Consider the following 21,816-nt stretch of genomic DNA (forward strand, 5'->3'; position numbering starts at 1 on the left):
TCCAGGGACCCGGGTTCAATTCCGGTTACTGCCTGTGTGGAGTTTGCAAGTTCTCCCTGTGTCTGCGTGGGTTTTCTCCGGGTGCTCCGGTTTCCTCCCACAAGCCAAAAGACTTGCAGGTTGATAGGTAAATTGGCCATTATAAATTGTCACTAGTATAGGTAGGTGGTAGGGAAATATAGGGACAGGTGGGGATGTTTGGTAGGAATATGAGATTAGTGTCGGATTAGTATAAATGGGTGGTTGATGTTCGGCACAGACTCGGTGGGCCGAAGGGCCTGTTTCAGTGCTGTATCTCTAATCTAATCTAAACAGAGGGACGAATTCAGTTAGATTATGTATCTGTGTTCTGGCAGCGGCAAAGTGAGAGCCTGCAAAGTGGCTCGGGAACACCTTGAAGCTTCCCAAACAACTATGAAGAAATGGGCAGACAAGCATGCCAAGATCTGAACACTTCAACCAGGGGATGAGGTATTAGTATTACTGCCTTTACAAGGTGAACCGCTGAAAGCACAGTTCAGTGGCTCATATAAAGTGGTCAAAAGAATTGGAAAACTATTTGATTGACACCCCAGATCACCAGACAAAGAATCGGCTGTGTCATATCAATATGTTGAAACAATATCATCGCCAGGAGGAGGATAAGCAAGCACAAGTATGTCAGATAGTAGGGACAGTGAAGGATGAAAGGGATAGTGAGGGTGAGGCAGAAGGAGGCCGAGACCATTCTCAAATTGAACCTCCTACTATTCTGTTAGCTAATACTGAAATGTTAGGGAGATTGGACACCATGTTTTTATATTTAGATTAAGAACGAGAAGACTAACAAGGCTACTCACAGCATTTAAAGAGGTCTGTAGGGACAAACCAGGATGCACAACCTTAACCACACATGATGCAGATGTAGGGGAATCATTTCCTATAAAGCAGCATCCTTATCGCTTAAGTCCAGAGAAACAGGCCCAAGTAAGAGCAGAAATCCAATACATGTTGGAAAACCATCTAACTGAACCCATTCAAAGCAGCTGGAGTTCCCGAGTGATGTTGGTGCCTAAACCTGACGGTTCAACTGGATTCTGCATAGACTACAGAAAGTTTAATACAGTAACAAACCCAATACCTCGCTTGGAAGATTGTATTGACAGAGTGGGCAGTACCATGTTTCTTACAAAAAAATAGATTTGTTAAAGGGATACTTGCAGGTTCCTTTAACACCCAAGCTAAAGAAATATTGGCCTTTGTCACACCAGACGGTCTTTTTCAATGCTGGGTGATGCCATTCGGGCTAAAAAATGCCCCAGCCACTTTTCACAGACTAATGAACCAAATGGTGGCCAGTGTTTCTAACATCTTGACGATGTGCTGGTATACAGTGACACTTGGAAGGACCACACAGAACAACGAGAAACTCTGTTTAGAAAATTACAATCAGCTAATTTAGTGATAAACCTTGCCAAAAGTGAATCTGCAAAAGCCAGAGTAACCTACCTCGGGCACAGAGTAGGACAAGGACAAGTGTTGCCAAGAACAGCGAAAGTACAAGCATTGGTGGAGTTCCCCACCCCTAGGACTAGGCGAGAAATCATGAGGTTCTTGGGAATGTGTGGTGTCTCATGCAAGTTTGTACCAAATTTTAGTACTATAGCTGCTCCACTGACAAATTTGCTACAAAAAAAGAAAACCAAGGTAGTGTGGTCAGCTGAGTGCTAAGCATCTTTTGAGAGACTGAAAGCTATTTTGATTAATGAGCCAGTGTCGGCTGCTCCAAATTTCACTAAGCCCCTCAAGGTAGCAATTGGTGCTAGTGACCTAGGGGTCAGTGCAGTCCCGTTACAAGACGATGAACCAGGCATAGAAAGGAATACTTTTCCATCAAGCTAAATCGACACCAAAAAAGATATTCAACAGTGGAAAAAGAAACCCTGGGCTTATTACTAACTCTTAAGCATTTTGAGTTCTATGTCTGCCACAACTAGAGAGACACTGGTGTATATACTGATCATAACTCCCTAGCCTTTGTGGAAAAATTCAAAAACCAGAATGCCATATTATTCTGATGGACTATTGCAACCTCATCACTTGAAGATTATCCACATTGCGGGAAAAAATAAGGTGATTGCGGATGCTATGTCTAGGATTTAACATTGCTGAGTTATCCGAGTGCAAAGAGGATACAAAGCAGAACTGTATTAGCTACAGGTAAAGAATGTGTGTGAATATCTGCTTTAAAATATTTCTCATCTGTTTTTTTCCCCCACTCTTTATAATGAAACGCATTTGAAAATGGTGCATCATTCCTCCAAGGATGGACTTGTTATGATGGTGCTTCTATATTTTTTGTTAAGTTTATTTTTTTGAGGACTCATGTATTTTAGAGTTATGAGCATTGTTTTATTTGGGAAAACTGAAAAGGATTCCATGGATTTGTTTTTCATTGAGGTCACTGAAAGGACACAGAGGTCTTATTTGAAAACAACATTTACTGGAAGTCACTTGTCTTCAGATAAATAGCCAGCAGGGACTTTTTGACTAGGGGGACATGTTTAGAGAAGTGACAGGTCAAAATTTATAGGGGTCAGCACTTGTCTTGAGATATTGTTTTTGGTTTCACTTTGGACAATGTGTTAGGGTGTGAATGGTTTTGAAGGCAGTTGGAGAAAACCCTGGTAATTGACCTTTCCACTAGGGGAAACAGGTCCTTCCTGTCTACTCTATCTAGGCCCCTCAATTTTGTACACCTCTATTAAGTCACCCGTCAGCCTCTGTTCTAAGGAAAACAACCCTAGCCTACCCATTCTTTCCTCATAGTTGCAGCTTTCGAGCCCCGACAACATTCCTGTAAATCTCCTCTGTGCTCCCTCCAGAGCAATTATGTCCTTTCTGTAATGTGGTGACCAGAACTGTACACAATACTCCAACTGTGGCCTAGCCAGCATTTTATACAGTTCCAGCATTACATCCCTGCTTTTGAATTCTATACCTTGGCCAATAAAGGAAAGCATTTCATATGCCTGCTTCACCACTCTGTCTACTTGTCCTGCCACCTTCAGGGGCCTGTGGACATGCACTCCAAGGTCTCTCACTTCTTCAACCCCTCGCAATATCCTCCTGTTTATTGTGTATTCCCTCGCTTTATTTGCCCTTCCCAAATGCATTATCTCACACTTATCTGGATTGATTTCTATTTGCCACTTTTCCACCCACTCAACCAAACCATTATCAACTACATGCCCAATTTTTGTGTCATCAGCAAATTTCCCAATCATGCTTCCCACATTTGAGTCCAGATCATTAATATATACTACAAACAGCAAGGGACCCAACACTGAGCCCTGTGGAATGCCACTGGAAACAGCTTTCCATTCACAAAAACATCCGTCGACTACTACCCTTTGTTTACTGGCCCTGAGCAAATTCTGGATCCAACCTGCCACATTCCCCTGTATCGCATGGGCTTTCATTTTACTGACTAATCTGCCATGTGGGACCTTGTCAAATGCTTTACTAAAATCCACGTAGACCACATCCACAGCACGACCCTCATCAATCCTTCTTGTTACTTCCTCAAAAAACTCAATTAAGTTAGAAAGACATGATCTTCCCTTAACAAATCCACACTGACTATCCCTGATTAATCCATGCCTTTCTAAGTGGCAGTTTATCCTGTCCCTCAGAATAGATTCTAACAAATTACCCACCATCGAGGTCAGACTGACTGGCCTATAATTATTTGGCCTATCTCTCGCAGCCTTTTTAAACAATGGTACAACATTCGCAGACCTCCAATTGTGTGGTACCGCTCCTGCATCTAGTAAGGATTTGAAGATGATCCACTTTTTCCTCCCTGGCTTCCTTTAACAACCTGGGATGCAATGCATAAGGCCCTAGCGATTTATCCACTTTCAAGGATGTCAGACCCTCTACTACTTCCTCTCTCATTATGCTCATCGTATCTAGTACTTCACACTCCTCTTTAACCACAATGTCTACAACAACCCTCCTCCTTTATGAAAACAGAGACAAAAACCTCATTAAGAACCCTGCCCACATCTTCTGCATCCGCACATAAATTCCCTTGTACGTTTCTGATAGGCCCTACCCTTTCCTTAGTTATCCTCTTGCTCTTAATGTACTGATAAAACATCTTTGGATTTTCCTTGATTTTACCTGCCAATAATTTTTCATGTCCTCTTTTTGCTTTTCTAATTTCCTTTTTTACTTCACCCCTGCACTTTCCATACTCCTCTAGGATTTCTAAAGTATTAAGATTTTTATGAGCGTCATAAGCTTTCTTTTTCAACTTACCCTGTAAGCGTCTAGATAACCAGGGGGCTTTAGATTTGGCAGTACCACCCTTTATCTTTGTGGGCACATGCCTACACTGTGCCTGTAGAATCTCGCTTTTGAATGCCTCCCACTGATTTTTCTTCAAGCAGCTGTATCCAGTCCATTTTCGCCAGGTAACCTCTCAGCTTAATATTCGCCTTCCCCCAATTTAGAACTCTTACTCCTGTTTTATCTTTGTCCTTTTCCATGATTATGCTAAAACTTACTACATTATGGTCACTATCTCCAAAATGGTCACCCACTGTTACTTCCTCCACTTGCCCAGCTTCATTACTGAAGACTAAATCTAGAATTGCGGCCCCTCTCATTGGGCTTGTTACATGTTGGCTAAAAAAGTTCTCTTGAACACAGTTCAAGAATTTCATCCCCTCTGTGCCCTTCAGATGGTTTGTATCCCAGTTGATATTTGGGTAGTTGAAATCCCCAAATATTACTGCACTCAGTAATTTGTCTACATATTTGTTCTTCTACCTCCCTCTCACTATTTGGGGGTCTATAGTACACTCCTAGTAGTGTGGCTGCCCCTTTTTTATTTCCGAGCTCCACCCATACGGCCTCATTTGATGATTCATTTAGCACATCATCCCTCCTCAAAGTTGTTATTGATTCCTAAACTAATAATGCTACACCCCCTCCTTTTTTAGCTCCCTCTCTACCCTGCCTGAAAACTCTATATCCAGGGATATTGAGTTGCCATTCTTGCCCCTCCTGAAGCCAAGTTTCCATTATAGCAACAATATCACGTTGCCTTCTGTCTATCTGTGCCCTCAGCTTATCGGCTTTATTTACTATACTCCTTGCATTTAAATAAATACCCTTTAACACTGCCAAATTCCTGTGCTGCACACTTTTTAACCTTTACCTCTTCTGTCTTTCAGAGTCACTCGTTGATTTTCTGCCTCCTGTTTCCTGTCCTAAAATTGTCCTATCTAAGACTGCACTCAGGTTCCCATCCCCCTGCCAAACCGTTTAAACCATCCCCAACAGCACTAGCAAACCTTCCCGCAAGGATATTTATCCCAGTCCTGTTCAGGTGCAGACCATCTGGCTTGTACAAGTCCCACCTTCCCCAGAACCAGTCCCAATGCCCCAGATATCTGAAGCCCTCCCTCCTGCACCATCTCTCCAGCCACGCATTATCTGGTGCATTTTCCTTTTTCTATACTCACTAGCATGTGGCCTTGGGAGAAATCCGGAGATTACTACCTTTGAGGTCCTGCTTGCTAATCTCATACCTAACTCCCTTAGCTCAGCTTGCAGGACCTCATCTCTCTTTCTTCCTATATCGTTGGTACCAATGTGGACCACAACCTCTGGCTGTGCACTATTGTCCTCCAGAATGCCCTGTAGCTGCTCAGTGATATCCATGACCCTTGCACCAGGGAGGCAACATACCATCCTGGAATCACGTCTGTGACCACAGAAACGCCTATTTGTTCCTCTAACTATAGAATCCCCTATCACTATTGCTCTCTTGTCCTTTCTCCCTCCCTGCACAGCCGAGCTACCCATGGTGCTCTGGTCATGACTCTCGCTGCACTCTCCAGAGGAACCCTCTCTCCCATCGGTACTCAGAACTGAATACCGGTTATAAAGTGGGATGCCCCCTGGGAACTCCTGCACTACCTGCCTTGACCTACTTGTCCGTCTGGCAGCCACCCAGTCCTTCTCTGCCTGTGTTCGCTTAAGCTCCGGGGTGACCACCTCCTGAAATGTGCTATCCACGTAGTTCTCTTCCTTGCGATGTGCCACAGTGACTCCAGCCGCCGCTCGAGCTCTGAAACCTGGAGCTCAAGCTTCTGCAGCCGGTGAAACTTGCTGCAGATGTGTTTGTCAAAGACACATGGTGCGCCCCTGACTTCCCACATGCCACAGCAGCCACATTCCACTTGGCCGAACTGCCCTGCCATTACTTAGCTTTACAACTAATTATTGCTAATGTAATAAGTGGAATAAATTACCAGTTACTTCCCAATCAGCTTCTTCCCCTGTACTGTGGAGGCTGAAAAGGCAGAAAAGAGGTTAAAGAGCACCTCTTTCCCCTGGTCAGTAAAATCCCTCACACACAACTCTCAGCCTCACACTCCGTTCAAACAGCACTATTCTAAAGTAGTAATTGTTAATAAATTACATTAACAAAACCTTAGTAGTACTAACCTTATCGCTTACAAGGTAGCTATTTGAGGGTTTTAAAAAAGAACTTTTTTCCCTGATTTTTTAAGGGAGGAATGAGGCCATGGAGGGATCTGAAAACAAGGATAAGAATTTTAAATACAGTTCTGATGAGATGTCACAGACCTGAAACGTCAACTCTGCTTCTCTCTCCATAGATGCTGCCTGACCTGCTGAGAATTTCCAGCACTTTGTTTTTATTTTGACATTAATTTTATGGCGAGTGCTTTTTAAAAATAAACTATTACTTGTTTGAAATACATTATTTGTGATCATTGCACTTTCTCTCCTTCATACTAATAAAAGTCTATGGTCAGACACATGAAGGACAGATATCACTTAGTTTGTGAACCTGTCTGGCCAATTAGCAGAAGCGTTGAGGTGTTTTTCCTAATGGGTTGAAGAAAGACAGCATTGGCAGATTCCATTTACCACGAAGAGGTAAACAGCATTTGTAAAGACCCATTAGAAGGTTATGATGACAACGTTCATAGGCAAGATCTAGCACTGCAGTAATATTACTGTGAAATGTTTTACTAGCATTACATAATCATCCTATTTTTCAAAGTATCTTTTACAGTGTCTTTTTATATATTTCTGTATTTTTGAAAGAGAAAATTGAGGTCTCCCATCATAGTGCTGTTCAATTAAACTTTCAACCATTGCCCTTACCCCTACCCCACTCCCCCACCCCCACACCCAAAATAATCATTGAAATCTATGCTAATTTATTGCTCTTTTGCAGGAGAGGAAGGATGGTAAAAAAGCAACACTAGGCTTTCGAATCAATGCCAGTAAAATTATTCCACTGAAGATATCTTAATTCTTCCAAAGAAAGCAGTACCAGAAAGGATATTCTTCCTCATCGGTTATATTTGCATACTGTGCAAGAACTGCAGCTTTCCCAGATTTCTCCTCTTCTGAAGAACCTTTCTGTTTCACAACAATCTGAGCCTGTTTCTCAATCATACTTGCAATGGCATGTACTTCATCTTAAAAACGGACAGAAGAACTCCAGTTAGATATTAAACTTTTATATTTAGAATATCAAAAGCAGCAAAAGGATTTTCATTCTGATATTATCTTCATAGCAATCTTTAACAGAAATATCCTACATAGTCATGATGCATACTCATCCAATTTATTGATTGCATGCATTTAAAATATGCAAACAAAAGAACAGCAATTACTGGACATGAGATTATCCTGATCTTTACCTTCAACGTTTTTTTCTTGTATAATATTGTTTATAGTCTCAGACCACTTTTGAATTATATCTTTGCAAATGATTGCCAATGAATCTTCATCCTGAAAGAAATAACAAAAGTAGAATTTCAGATTTACACACAGTTGGCTTCAGAGGAAAAATTAGTAGTAAATTCATGACTAACAAATACAGACATGGTTCAAAATTAGTCAGACCTTTTGTAAAGGCCCCAACATGAGACTTCTGTTCTACTGAAAACCTGTGCTCCAGAACAAGACACACTCCTAGGTAGGTTGTCCCAGTACAATATCTACCCAGCAATGTGTAAAACTGCCCAGTCCACAAAAAAAAAGACAAATCCAATCCAGCCAAACATCACATGAGCCTTCTCCCAATCATCAGTAAAGTGATGGAAGGAGTCATCAACAGTGCCATCAAGCAGCACTTAGGAACTAATAAACTGTTCATCAATGCAAAGTTTAGTTCCATCAGGACCACTCGTCTCCCAACCTTATTACAGCCTTGTTCCAAACATGGACAACAAAAGCTGAATTCCAGACATGAGGTGATTGACTGCTGTTGACATCAAAGTCAATCATCTCAACCCCAGCACATTGCAGCAGGAGTTTCTCAGGTGCTAAGGGGCATCTTAGGCCCAACTAACTTTAGTTGCTTCATCAATGACCTTACATCCATTGTAGGGTCAGAGGTGGAGCTGTTCACTGATAATTTCAGTATTCATTACAATTTGCAATTCCTCATAATGCAGCAGTCCAATATCAAGCTGCAAGTAACATTTACATCACACAAGTGCCAAGCAATTATCATCTTAAACAGTAGACACTAAAATAAAAGCAAAATACTGCAGATGCTGGAAATCAAATAAAAAGAAGAAATGCTGGAAATACTCAGCAGGTCTGGCAGCATCTGTGGACAGAGAAGCAGAGTTAACGTTTCAGGTCAGTGACCCTTCTTCAGAACCCAGTGGAAGAGACGGTTGCCCACCTCCTTCTGGAATCTGTCTTTGCAAAGCAGGTGTGGAAAGAGATGCAGTGGTTTTTGTCGAGGTTCATCCCAAGCAGGTCTGTAATGCAGGAGTCTGTGCTCTACGGGCTGTTCCCAGGGACGCACACCAAGATAAACATCAACTGCTGCTGGAGGACGATCAATTCGGTGAAAGACGCCCTTTGGTCTGCCCGAAACTTGCTGGTCTTTCAGCGCAAAGAGTTGTCCACGACCGAATGTTGCAGACTGGCATATTCCAAGGTCCAGGACTACGTGCTGAGGGATGCACTAAAGCTTGGGGCAGCCGCAGCAAAGGCTCAATGGGGAAAGACCACAGCGTAAGGTCCCCCCACCAAGCTGAACGGAGGGGCTGGAGCCATGGAAAACCCTTCGAACTGTATCCGGAAAATATTTGTTTGCTGTAAAATGTATATGGCATGGAAAATGAAATGGAAGGGTTGTGAGGCAACTCACTCCTGCATTGAAGGAAACTGACCTCCTTTGCACTTTTTGACCTGGTGCTGTTCAGAACTGTTTTGTCAAGTATTTAAAAAAGAAATTTATGAATAAAGTATATTTTGGAAATATTAAAAAATGTTTAGTGGAAATGGGGTTAGTGGAGCTGTAAATGGGTCTCATGGATGAGCTGAGATCAGAGAGAGCATGAAGAGTTGGGAAGAAACAAGAGAAGGCATGTGGGTTATCTTTTATGATATTACCTGCTACCATGAAGACAAGTAGACTATGATCTATATATTTTAACACCCTGCAAATTAACTTGTTGTCCTAGGTGGATATTTACTCATAAGAACTAATGCAACTTTGTAGATCTGGTACAACATAGGATTGAGACAAAGATGAAACGCAGAAGATGGGAATTTTCCCTAATCTTCAATTCTCTCAACCTTGATTTAACTTTTTATATCCTCCTGGTCGGATTTATGGGTCATCCATCTTAGTATACGACGATGGTCCAGACTGTAGCAACAAGGCGCCATACTCATACATTTCCTGTTAGTTTTTAAAGAGCACTTTATTGTACATACCTAATCGTTTTAGTAATCAACGTATTTGAATCGTGGGTGGAGTAAAGCTTCCAAAAAAATTGGAGCGCGCAGTGGAAATTAAATCAAGTATTTTGAATATTACAGTAAACAAACAAGTCACAGACCCACGAAGGGTGGCATTATTGATTTTCATTTCTGTATAACGAGGCAAACTTTAATGAAAAGTTTTCGGAAGAGGAGAGAAAAATGATAATGTGTTATTTCGGGGGCGGCATCGGAGCGAGTATTTTTCCACATATCGTATTTGTGCCTATTAAATATAAAATTAAACGTCAGTAAATTCTAGGTTTTTTTTTGTTCTGATACAAACACAATTTAGACAGTTAAGTGAGGGAACATAGCTAAATTTACAGCTTTGTGCTCTATATCAGAATTAGCCACTTCAACATTGTATGGAATTACAACAAACGTTTCAAATTACCATAAGATCAGAAATCAAAAATAGATAAACAAGCATGTTTTCCGAATTTAATGGGGGATGTGTGAAAACAGCAACATTATAAACGGGAGGGAATGTATTTAATAGACAGTGAGGATGGGTACACGCACAGACTGAATCTGCACGGCCATAGGTCAGCGGTGCACTCACCATAAATGCGGATAGTATGCCTTGAAGAGCTTCCGACTTTTCCTCTTCGTTTTCCTCTTCCCGGAGGATTCCGTTGATATACGACCCGTAAACATCCTCGTCTATTTCCAGCTCCTCTAGCCGTTTACTGAGCCAAGCTGCGAAAGCCGCCGCCTCTCCACTGGGCGCAGCCATGTTGTGTGCGAGCGGGGTCCTGACCAACCTGTAGCTGCCCGCCGAGGTGCCTGACATTCCGGCAGTACTGGGTTTGACCCCGGAGCGGCCGCCGTAGCTAGCGCTAAAGCGGAGCCAAGTTTGAAATTCCGATTGCAAACTGAAAGGACGAAGCAAACGGCCGAGGGCAGAAATCGCGCAGCGAGGAGAAGGAGCGGTCAGGTACAGGTTACACGGTCACACAAAGAACGGCTTCCATTTGGAAACAGTAACTCGGGCTCTTTGCTCCCAGTTTGGGTTAATGGCGGTTTGAATTCACCTTCATATCCACCAGCGAATCTGGGTGGGAAGCGGTTTCCTCTCACTTGTTTTTCGGTCGTTTAAATGGCCGTTAATCCACGACGCGGCAAACGGCGGATTAAACCTGTTTGGGTGGAGGATGGGTGTATGATTTGGGGGGGGGGGGGGTTCTTTATTTGGCTCATTCACTCTTTGCAATTCAGAGTGAAAATGCGCTTTAGCCGATAGTCTTGAGTATTGTGTCACCCTCTTAATTCACTCACTACTTTAGGTACATTGACAGTAGTTGGAGCAGCTCATTCAGTGCATGCCCAACATCTGTTTTTCAGGAGTATCTGAGGGACATGCTCCCCACCCCAGAAATTATGATTTTTGACACTGATGCATTTTCCAGCATGTTGGAGTAGTCATCTATTCGGATGTGTAGCTACTACTTCGAGAAAGAAAAACTTGCATTTATATATCACCTTTCACGACCACAGGAGGTCCCAAAGTGCTTTATAAGCGACAAAGTACTTTTCAAGTATCGTCGTTGTTGTAATGTAGGAAACACAATAGCCAAATTATGAACAGGCAAAGTGATAATGACCAGATGATCTGTTTTTGTTATGTTGGCTGAGGGATAACTCCCCTGCTCTTTGCACGACAGGGTTTATTACATCCACCTGAGAGAGCAGACTGAGTCTCGGTTTAACGTCTCATCTGAAAGGCAGCACCTCCAACAGTGTAGCACTTCCTCAATACTGCGCTAGAGTGTCCGCCTTGATTTTTGTGCTCAAGGGAATGGAACTTGAACCCACAACCTTCTGACTCAAAAGCAAGAGTGTTACCGACTGGCATTCATGAGAAAACAATATTAAAGTTTATGAATGGTGAGGTTTTCTCACGAAAATATGTAGGTATAAGGATTGAGCACAGGATGGGATAGGAACCTCGTGTACGTTGATTATACATAGTGTATAATAATCTGGAATCATCATTCACGGTTGATCCCCGTTATCATTTTTTTTTATTTGTTCATAGGATGTGAGTGCCCCTGGCAAGGGCAGCATTTGTTGCCCTTGAGAAGGTGGTGGTGAGCTGCTGCCTTGAACCGCTGCAGTCCACATGGTGTAGGTACGCCCACAGCACTGTTAGAAAGGGAATTCCAGATTTTTGACCCAGTGACAGTTAAGGAACGGTGTTACAGCTCCAAGTCAGGATGGTGTGTGGCTTGGAGGGGAATTTGCAGGTGGTGGTGTTTCCATGTGTCTGCTGTCATTGTCCTTCAAGGTGGTAGAGGCTGTGGGTTTGGAAGGTGTTGTCGAAGGAGACATTTCAGGTTGCTGCAGTGCATCTTCTAAATGGTACACACTGCTGTCACTGTTTGCTGGTGGAGGAGGTTTAAGGTGGTAATAAATATGATGCAATTTTATAAAAGAAGGTTATTTGGTTATCTGTTAACTTGAATTGAATGTGTGGAAAAAGCCCCATTTCTGTGTTAAAATTTCTTAATATGAATTACTGGATTATTTGTAATTTTGAGGAAAAAATATCTCAAATTTACAGTATATCTGTCTGTGGGAAACTTACAGGGACTAAACACAACAAAATGAATCTTCATTACATATTTGGGGGTTAAAATATTACGGTTGTATAGCCTCCACTAGACCCCTAATTTATGCTGCTTAGCTCCAAATTCGTATTCTGGCGAAGAGTGAATTCTACACACATGACAAGCTTTGCTTCTCCTTGCATAATTTTAATGTTTTGGAAGTATCAGCACCACTTGCATTTAAGTAAACTCTGGATGAATCTGAAAAGTGCCAACCACCTGGAGCAAGCAAGTTTGAGACTGCATTGGAGTTTTACTTCAACATGGCATGAAATTATCGCCTCCAGGGGATCTTGCACTGGTCCCTTCAGTGAGAGTTTGGGACCCAACTTCGTGGTCGCTTTGCCGGGCATTGGTATTAAAGTTGCAAAAGTAATACATTCTTTAATTGCTCCTGGCATTATCAAACCAACCATTTAGTACTTGACCCTAACATATAATTCAAAATGCACTTTCCAGAGATCCAAGTTTAGCTGAACACAATGTATACGTGTATGGCTTGGTGGTTTTCACACTCCAAAGAGAAGTGGTATGAAACTCCTCGTGTAACTTTGCTAATAGTTATTTCAATTTGAGAAGCTTCTCTATAGATGAGTTCTATGTTAAGAACGTCATGAAAGTTACTTGTTAACAGAATATAAACAGCAAATGCTGGCACACAGGAGTTTACTTAGCACCTGAAACAACAACAACTTGTATTTATATAGAATCTTTAATTTGGTAAAACATACCAAGATGCTTCACGGGAGCATTATCAAACAAAATTTGACACTGAGACTTTTGAGATATTGGGACAGATGGCCAATAGCTTGGTGAAAGAGGTATGTTTTAAGGACTATCTTAAATAAGAAAAGAGAAGCAGATAGGCTTAAAGAGAGAATTCCACAGCTTAAGACCTTGACAGCTGAAGGCACGACCACCAGTGATGGTGTTTTTAAAATTGTGGATACTCAAGAGGCCAGAATTAGAGGTGCACAGATATCTCAGCGGGTTGTAGGATTGGAAGTACAGAGATAAGAAGGAGCAAGGCCGTGGAAGGATTTAAAAACAAGGATGAGAATTTTAAAATCAAGCTGTTGCTTAACCAGGAGCCAACGTAGGACAGCAGGAATAGGGGTGATGGGTGAATGGGACTTTGCGAGTTAGGACATGGGCAGCAGAGTTTTGGATAACCTCAAGTTTACGGAGTGTAGAACGTGGGATACTCACCAGGAGTGCATTGGAATAGCCAAATCTAGAGGTGACAAAGGCATGGATGAGGGTTTCAGCAGCAGATAAGCTGAGGTAGGGGCAGAAACGGGTGATGCTACAGAGGTGAAAATCGGCAGTCTTAGTAATGGCACAGATATATGGGCGGAAGCTCATCCTGGGGTCAAATATGACACTAATGTTGTGAACAGTCTGGTTCAGCCTCAAGACAGTTGCCATGGAGAGTAATGGAGTCAAAGGTTAGGGGACAGAGTTTATGGCAGGGAGCAAAGACACAATAGCTTTGATCTTCTCAATATTTAGTTATAGGAAATTCCTGCTCGACCATTACTGGATGTCGTCAAGCAATTTAACAATTTGTAGACAGTGGAGGAGTCGAGAAAGGAGGTGGTAGAGTAGGGCTGGGTGTCATCAGCATACCTGTGAAAACTGACACTGTTTTTGGATGATGCCGCTGAGGGGCAGAATGTAGATGGAAAATAGGAGCGGGCCAAGCATAGATCCATGGGGGATACCAAAGGTAACAGTGTTGGATTTGCAAGAGATGCCATTGCAGGTGATTCTATGGCTAAGAGAAAATGTAGGTTAATGTTTAATTTCTTCCCAGAGTATTCAATTATCATTACCTTTCGGATACTGATTGACCTGCTTTCCAGGATTTTCAATTTCTATTTCAAATTCCCAGCATTCCCAATTTTTGAACAGTGTCGCAATTTTTTGTCACAACACCTGTAAATACTATGCAAATGTTTCTTCAAAATCTGCCTTTTTAAAGTAAGTTTCACAACTGAAGCAGCTGTTGGCTTTTAGACTTGTTTTTAACTTGTGATATTTTTACAGTTGTCAAAAGCCTTGTTACAGTCCTTGTCTCCTTGTTAGACCACAGCAGGTTTAATTCTTTCTTAAAATGGATGTACTGGCCAATTCAGTAGGTGTTTGGTTCTTGTTATGATCTTCGCAAGTAAGTAATCGTACAGGTTTTCTTGAGTTAACAAAGAAAGGCATTAACTTTATTGTACCTAAACTGAACTAATAAAATAAGAAACAACGCACCAACTTTCACTCACTCACACACACACACACACACACTAGATGTTTACACAAACACAAATAGGTTACAGAGTGGGAAAAGGTAGATTGGTTGAGTCAGAGTCCATAAAACAAAAGGGTATACAGTCTGTGGCATTTGGTGATTTGGCTGGCTTCTAGCTGAATTCACTGGTCCTGAGACTTTTAGTTTGAAGAGGTAGATGACTGGTTCGGTGAGTCTCTTGGAGATAGCGATACAGATGATTTCCTCCAACGGGGCTTCGGATTATAGCTGGAGTATGCAAAGGTGGTCAGTCAACAAGCAGGATTTAGAAGCTTTCGAGATGGAATGGAGAGAGAAAGAGGGACCCCTACTTGGGGTCTGCTCATGTCGGAGTCCAGTTACTTCTTTGCTGCAGAAAAAATACCAGCTTAAAACCGCAGATGGGGGGGGGGGGCTAGTCATATGACAGTCAACTCGGTGATTCAAACATAGCAGTTAGCAGTATTTCTCTGCTTGCTGAGAAAACAGGTAGTTCCTTTAAACTTCCTGGGTCTTGGTTCTTGCTGGGAAGTGCAGACATTTTGTCTCCCTCCTCACAAACATTGCAGTGTTGGATACAGTGTTGCAAACTAGGTGACCATCCTAAGCTTTTCTTTTTTAAATGTCTTTTTTAAAAAAAAACTCAGATCTCCAGTCAGTGGATTAAAGAAAATTATTATTCAACAAAGCCATTAGCATAACAGCCTACATTCCTTTGATTAAAGTATCCACCTTCAACAGATGAACACTGCCTCCTGCATTTCATCACTTGGTTTGAAACTAGTTGTTGAGAGCCCTGTGTGTTTCTTTTTGCTTGTGCCTTTTGGGCAAGTGTTCTTGTTTTTCCCCTCCACACACATACTCACGTAGTAATAGTATAAATGAGGACAACATTTCAGCAGCTTGTGACAGTTTTGGGCAACCACCAACAATAACTATAACGAGAATTGATATCTCATGAAATTGACCAAATTAGTTGCTGGGAGTACAGTATATTTTGATGAAATTATCAGGATATCAATGCAAGTTACAAAATTAACATAATTGTACTCCAACAAGTAATCAACTGCATTTAAAGATGTATGTGCAAAGACAGAATTCTATACAGTTAGAGTTTCAAGATTTTGTATCAAGTTTTATTACTGGAAATCTATCAAAAGTTTTTTTTAAAATGCAGAATGTTGAAGTGCATCTCTTTGTTCCTGGCATTAAGTTGGAGGTTTGGCGAGTGCTAGCAATATTTATGCTGCTCCAGCTACAACCTTGCAGAGGTCTAGCAGCATGGTCAGAGGGTGGAGGAGGCCACTCGCTTCAGTGTCCTAACTTATCCAAGCATAATCAGAATCAAGTCTGCATAAAAGTTGTTCCATAGAGGGACAGAGAAAAGTGCACCAGAAGGTACTACAGGCAGATTTCACAGCTGGGGGCTTTATCGAGAAATTGGAGAGGTACTATAATCAATGTCATATCAGTTTCACAACAGTACAAATGGTACTATAATATGCTCCCAGTAACCAGTCTGGTCAAACTTATCAGATATTTGCCCTAGTTACAGTCATTACCAGGTGTCACCTGAAAACTGCAATAAGCTACTGAAACTTTACTCTTGTTTTTTTTTAACACAATGTGAGATTACTGCTTTGCAATGGGTATAATTCCTCTGTTTATGTTCTGAATTTGTGTAAGGCAAAACTTCGCAAGCTGCACACTCAAATGCACCCAGAGTTCTCTACATTGGCCTCCCAAATGCAGTAAATACTGAAACCAGTTGATGAGACAGCACTTTTGAGTCATTAAAATGTGAATAGAGTCATAGAGTTATGCAGCACAGAAACAGTCTCATCGTGTCCATGCCGGCCATCAAGTACCTAACTATTCTAATCCCATTTTCCAGCACTTGGCCCTTAGCCTTGTATGCTATGGCATTTCAAGTGCTCGTCTAAATCCTTCTTAAATGTTGTGACGGTTCCTGCCTCTACCACCCCTTCAGGCAGTGTGTTCCAGATTCCAACCAACCTCTGGGTGAAAATATTTTTCTTCAAATCCCCTCTAAACCTCCTGCCCCTTAATTTAAATCTATGCCCCCTGGTTACTGACCACTCCGCTAAGGGAAAAAGTTTCTTCCTATCTAACCTATCGATGCCCCTCATAATTTTGTAATGGTGTTACACTTGGCCAACCAGACTTTGCTGTTTTTGTTAACTTTAGAATTCTGCCTTTTTCTGGTGGGTCCTTGCAGTGGGTTATTTTAATACTCAAGCTATTGCACATCTTTAGCTGTCCTTTTTTATACTGCTGTTAGTTTGCTACCCAGGAAAATGTTGCACCATTACCTGAAATATAGTGTAAAGGAAACATAATTTGTTTAAATTGGGATTCAAATACTTGCAATGACTGTAAAGTTTAAATATCAGTTATAGTGCTGCGCAAGTGAGACCTTTCCTTTGTTTTGGACGGACTTCACAGTCAGGTGCTTGATGTTTTTGTAGTACGATAATTCTTCACCACTTGACAAGATGGCTCCTGGGCTGGAAGCTCCCTTACTGTTCAACGATATCCATGGCCATCTGCTCCCATTCCTAATGTTTTCTCCCCCAATCTACCCTCTTAAACTGTTTAAACTCCCCTGGCTCTTTAAATCAGTTCATTTTAGCCCTAACTAAAAGCTAACAGTTAGTTTAGTGTATGTTACCTGGGCCCACTGCCCTCCCCCAGCCACACCTGCTCTTTGTTTTGTCAATGAAATTGATCCGGACGAAACTGACAAGCACAGCTGTCAATACTTTAATCTCCGATCCTGCTGTCTTCACCGCCCAGAGTGTCTGCAGCCACGGCGTGCGGTAAGTCCTTTGAGGTGAAGAAGGAGCAGCGGGACCCTAGAGAAGTCTTGAAAAAAGGTGCCCCGATCACCCAAAAAATCCACGAACGGCCCCCCGGCCGCAACTTCAAAGCACCCGCGGGAGATGGCTCGGAGAGCATCTGCAGCGCACTGTCGGCAATGCTGCATGCCTTTATTTAAACCACTGAAAAAAAAACCCTTAGTGAATGTAATCACCTCTGTAAGTCTGCCAAAAGATGCTTCACCTCCTGAAGGACGTGGATGAGTGTTCCGGACGTCGATGGTGGGCACTAGGGACCTTTATTACCTGCACCCGCTTTCCCCCCCTTCCCCTTCCCTGCTCCACCCTCTCAGCTCACCCCCCAACAACCCCGTCCCAGCCCGCCCCCTCTCGCACCATCTTCCCCCCCGCACCCCCTTCCCCTGCACCCCCCCACCCCACCCCCTTACAGCCCCCTCGCACCCCCCCTCCCTCCACCCTTCCCCCTCGCATCCCCTCCTCCCACAGGCACCATCCTACACCTGTGTAGGGGCCCTAACAACCCCACTGCCTTGTGGGCGTCTCGGGAGAGACCAAGGCTAAGGGAGTAAACCCTAACAGATAATCCGGAGCGGAACCCCGAAGGCGGTCATGTGTCACCTTTGGCATGTATCCGGCAGTTCCCGCAGCCATACCGGTGCCAAACGTCGTGCTCTGCACTCCTTTGGACCCCACCAGAAAGGCCGAGAGGGGGGTTTTGACGACTGGGCAACTCTCAACCTCCATAAACTTGCCCAGGCATGCGCCATGGAGAGGTCACTCCATAGTTGCCTCACAGCGACTGACACAACACGGAAGGCAGCAGTTACGGGTTATAAGTCCAGATAAATTGGCGTAGAAACTGGGCATACAGCCAACCAAATCAGAACTCAGTGATGCCATTGATTCTCTAGCATGGAAGATGGCAGGATCCCCAAAGACACATTGTACAGCGAGCTCGCCACTGGTATCAGACCCACCGGCCGTCCATGTCTCCGCTATAAAGACGTCTGCAAACGCGACATGAAATCCTGTGACATTGATCACAAGTCGTGGGAGTCAGTTGCCAGCGTTCGCCAAAGCTGGCGGGCAGCCATAAAGACGGGGCTAAAATGTGGCGAGTCGAAGAGACTTAGTAGTTGGCAGGAAAAAAGACAGAGGCGCAAGGGGAGAGCCAACTGTGCAACAGCCCCGACAAACAAATTTCTCTGCAGCACCTGTGGAAGAGCTTCACTCTAGAATTGGCCTTTATAGCCACTCCAGGCGCTGCTTCACAAACCACTGACCACCTCCAGGCGCGTATCCATTGTCTCTCGAGATAAGGAGGCCCAAAAGAAAGTGCTGCGCAGAATAAATTGGAGTGTTTGTCTGTATGGACTGTACTGAGTTCAATAACAAAAGGTAGGCTTTGTGATTTTTGGGTAAAAGTGGAGAAGTAATACTGCTCATCCAGGATTTGAGCCTGGTACTTTTCACATTTCAATTAATGAAACAGCCTAATAACTCAGCCAAGCTCACTTTACAGAATGGTTTGGACAATGGAGTAAGGGACACTTACTTTCTTCCCACTGGGTCTTCCTGACCACCAAGTTTTTTTTTGCTGCTAGCTAGGCAATATTTGTACAGCGCAAGCCAACAGGACCAGAGCTAGATATCAATAACATAGAGCAGAACTACATGTTCAGATTACCTCTTTGATCTTCAGCTTCACTTGAATTCACATTTGAAATGTTTGATCTGTAAATTTCTGACACTGAGTAGAATTGTTTCTTATTTTTTAATTCGTAGAAAAGCTGTAGGGACATTTGAACCACAGAAGATGCCACGCAGCTGCTTGGTGCAAGGGTATGAAGATGGCACAGTAAAGAATTGTTTCATTTCTGGCAAGGCATTTTACCTAGATCTTCCAAACAATAAGAACACAAAATTTCTGGAGGATGTTGTGAAGAAATTGGGAGGGGTATGTACAGTGCTACATATGAAAATCTACATTAACCCTTTATTGCTTGTTTATTTGCCTATTTTAACATTTTGATCAACTTTACAGGAACATTCTAACCATTCGCAGCAACTTCATTATGATTTAAGAAATTGTTTCAAATTGAAATGAAAAATTGCATATCATACTGTTTCCAGGCAGTTGTACAGTAAATTTTGGGCTCACTATGGTTGAATAAGGAAGTCAAAAATAACCCAAGCACTAAGCAGAAATATTTTAAAGTACACTTAATAATTTGTGAAGACTAGAGATCGTGCAGTAATTAATTATCTTCAACTATCAGTAGACAAGGCAAGAGGACAACTGGTGTCAAAGGACTAAGTTATAAGGAAAGACTGAAGTGACTAGGACTTTTGAGAAGTACTGTTAGAGAAGTATACAGGATAAATCCAGCACAACCTCAAAATACTATAACAGTAGAACAGGGAGATACTAACTAACGAGTGAAATGAAAATTTAACATCAATGTCAGCAAGTACTCAACATGAAATGGGCTTCTAGGTAGCGTAATGGAATCAAAATCATTTATGAAATGGTTGTATGGTGTGATGAGGGTTCTGTAAGGTTTTATGTGGTTGCATGAGCTAACTGTTGAATGTCCTTCCTCATCCATATCCAACTTCTGATAAATTACAGCAATAAGAGGGATTAAAAGATAGAAACGATGGTAAAATATCAGAAAAGTCATTTGAGGGTTAAGTTCCCACAAATCAAGAAATGGCAAAGATTTTAAATGAATTCATCACATCAATCTTAAAGGAAAAATGTTGACAAATTCTGTATCCATTTGCTTTAGATGTATGTAAAGATAGTAAGACATCTATGGATGAAATACATACAGGACATCTGGATCATATGGTGTATAGCAAAAATTATTGAAGAGTGAGGAACCTGTTTCTAGGGTTTTCATTATTACAGTTGATATACTGCTGTCTTCAACGAAAAGGGAGGAAGGGAAGAGAAAAATGGGAGGGGGCAATCACTTCAACATTATGTTCTTATTAAGACATTTGGATTTTAATCAAACTAGCAAAATCCAAGGAATTCGGTGCAGTATTTCTTAATTGTCAGAGATAAGAAAAATAAACCTGCAAGTGCTAAAAATGGACAGCAGGTGATTCAGCATCTTAAACAAACTTTTCAAATAGGACCCCCTTACTCAAAATTGTATGGTCAGCAAGGAAAGTTACTTTAGAGGACTGACCAAAACAGACAGTGCAGGTAGTGGTCAAGAGTTGGAATGAAAACTTTTTCAGAAAGGCCATTGATCGGCGCAAGCTTGGAGGGCCGAAGGGCCTGTTCCTGTGCTGTAATTTTCTTTGTTCTTTTGTTTATGTGGGGAAATAGAAGAATTAAGATGTTAACGGTGAATCTTCATCCTAACCACTTTTTTTTAGAGACTGTTTAAATGAGGAATTATTTTTAAAATCTAAATGAGATTTAATGTTGCATAGAATATAAAAACAAATAGTAAGTATCTTGACAGGGGGCACATTCCACCATATATGAACTACTAGTTATGATTTTTGAGAAATAATTTTGGGAACCCTGCACCATCTCCTACTATAACTGTTGCAAACAGCAAATCTAGACCAAACATCTCTGATTTTTGTTCAACCTGCCAATTCTGAATGCAGCAGCTGAAAGACTGAAACTTGTCAGGGGACTTCCACGATTAGCAAAGCGGGTCTGTCCAGTAAGTAGCTGAAAATACAAACCAGGAAGTTCCAAGGTGTGTTACCCTGGCCTGTTAGTTAGCTGAATTATTGAAGATAGCAGTATGGGAGCTACAATTCAACTCAGTGCCCCAGTGGGCGGGGTGGGGGCATGTGTCCAAGGTGTTTGGTGCGGGGGGTGGGAGGGGGGGTCTTTCAGGGTGTCTGCTATTAATTATTACCCAGTGACTCTTACTGGAAAATGTATCTGCAGATGTTTAGTGATGTGATCTGAAGTGCTGTTTACAATCTTTAAAGCTTTTTCTCTTCCTCTTTCCTGAAGACACTGTCTTGTTGAGATACTACTCTGTGAGCATCAGTTGCTTTCCAATATCTCAGCCGTTGTTGGGATACCTTCACTGAATCTATTAAATGGAGAAGTATAGTGCAGTATTTTTTAATCTCACTATGAAGGAATGCTCAAAACAAATGAAAAGTCATTTATCTGGACTTCATCCTGTGTTTTCTGGGAAATTATATTCAATAATGAACAATTTGTTTTGTTTTATATATAGTTACAGTTTCATAG

The 21,816-nt window shown here is 42.1% G+C and overlaps 2 protein-coding genes across 3 annotated transcripts in view; one reads left to right on the forward strand and one right to left on the reverse strand.

Moving 5' to 3' along the window:
* Window positions 1-10,633, reverse strand: part of ccdc43 (coiled-coil domain containing 43) — a 25,872-nt gene extending 15,239 nt beyond the window's left edge. Inside the window, exons 1-3 of the mRNA XM_068013254.1 lie at window positions 10,388-10,633; window positions 7,737-7,827; window positions 7,376-7,511 (exon numbers count right to left, since the gene is read on the reverse strand). Of these exons, the coding sequence (XP_067869355.1) occupies window positions 7,376-7,511; window positions 7,737-7,827; window positions 10,388-10,618 (458 nt within the window). The 5' untranslated portion in view covers window positions 10,619-10,633. The remainder of the gene's footprint in view (window positions 1-7,375; window positions 7,512-7,736; window positions 7,828-10,387) is intronic.
* The window catches only part of LOC137348078 (uncharacterized), a 49,588-nt gene continuing 38,392 nt past the window's right edge, over window positions 10,621-21,816 (forward strand). For both annotated transcript variants that reach the window (XM_068013251.1, XM_068013252.1), the window contains exons 1-2: window positions 10,621-10,762; window positions 19,362-19,533. In XM_068013251.1, coding sequence (XP_067869352.1) covers window positions 19,393-19,533 — 141 coding nt within the window. In that variant the 5' untranslated portion in view covers window positions 10,621-10,762; window positions 19,362-19,392. The remainder of the gene's footprint in view (window positions 10,763-19,361; window positions 19,534-21,816) is intronic.

This window comes from Heterodontus francisci, chromosome 33, assembly GCF_036365525.1.
Source record: "Heterodontus francisci isolate sHetFra1 chromosome 33, sHetFra1.hap1, whole genome shotgun sequence".
Lineage (NCBI taxonomy): Eukaryota > Metazoa > Chordata > Chondrichthyes > Heterodontiformes > Heterodontidae > Heterodontus > Heterodontus francisci.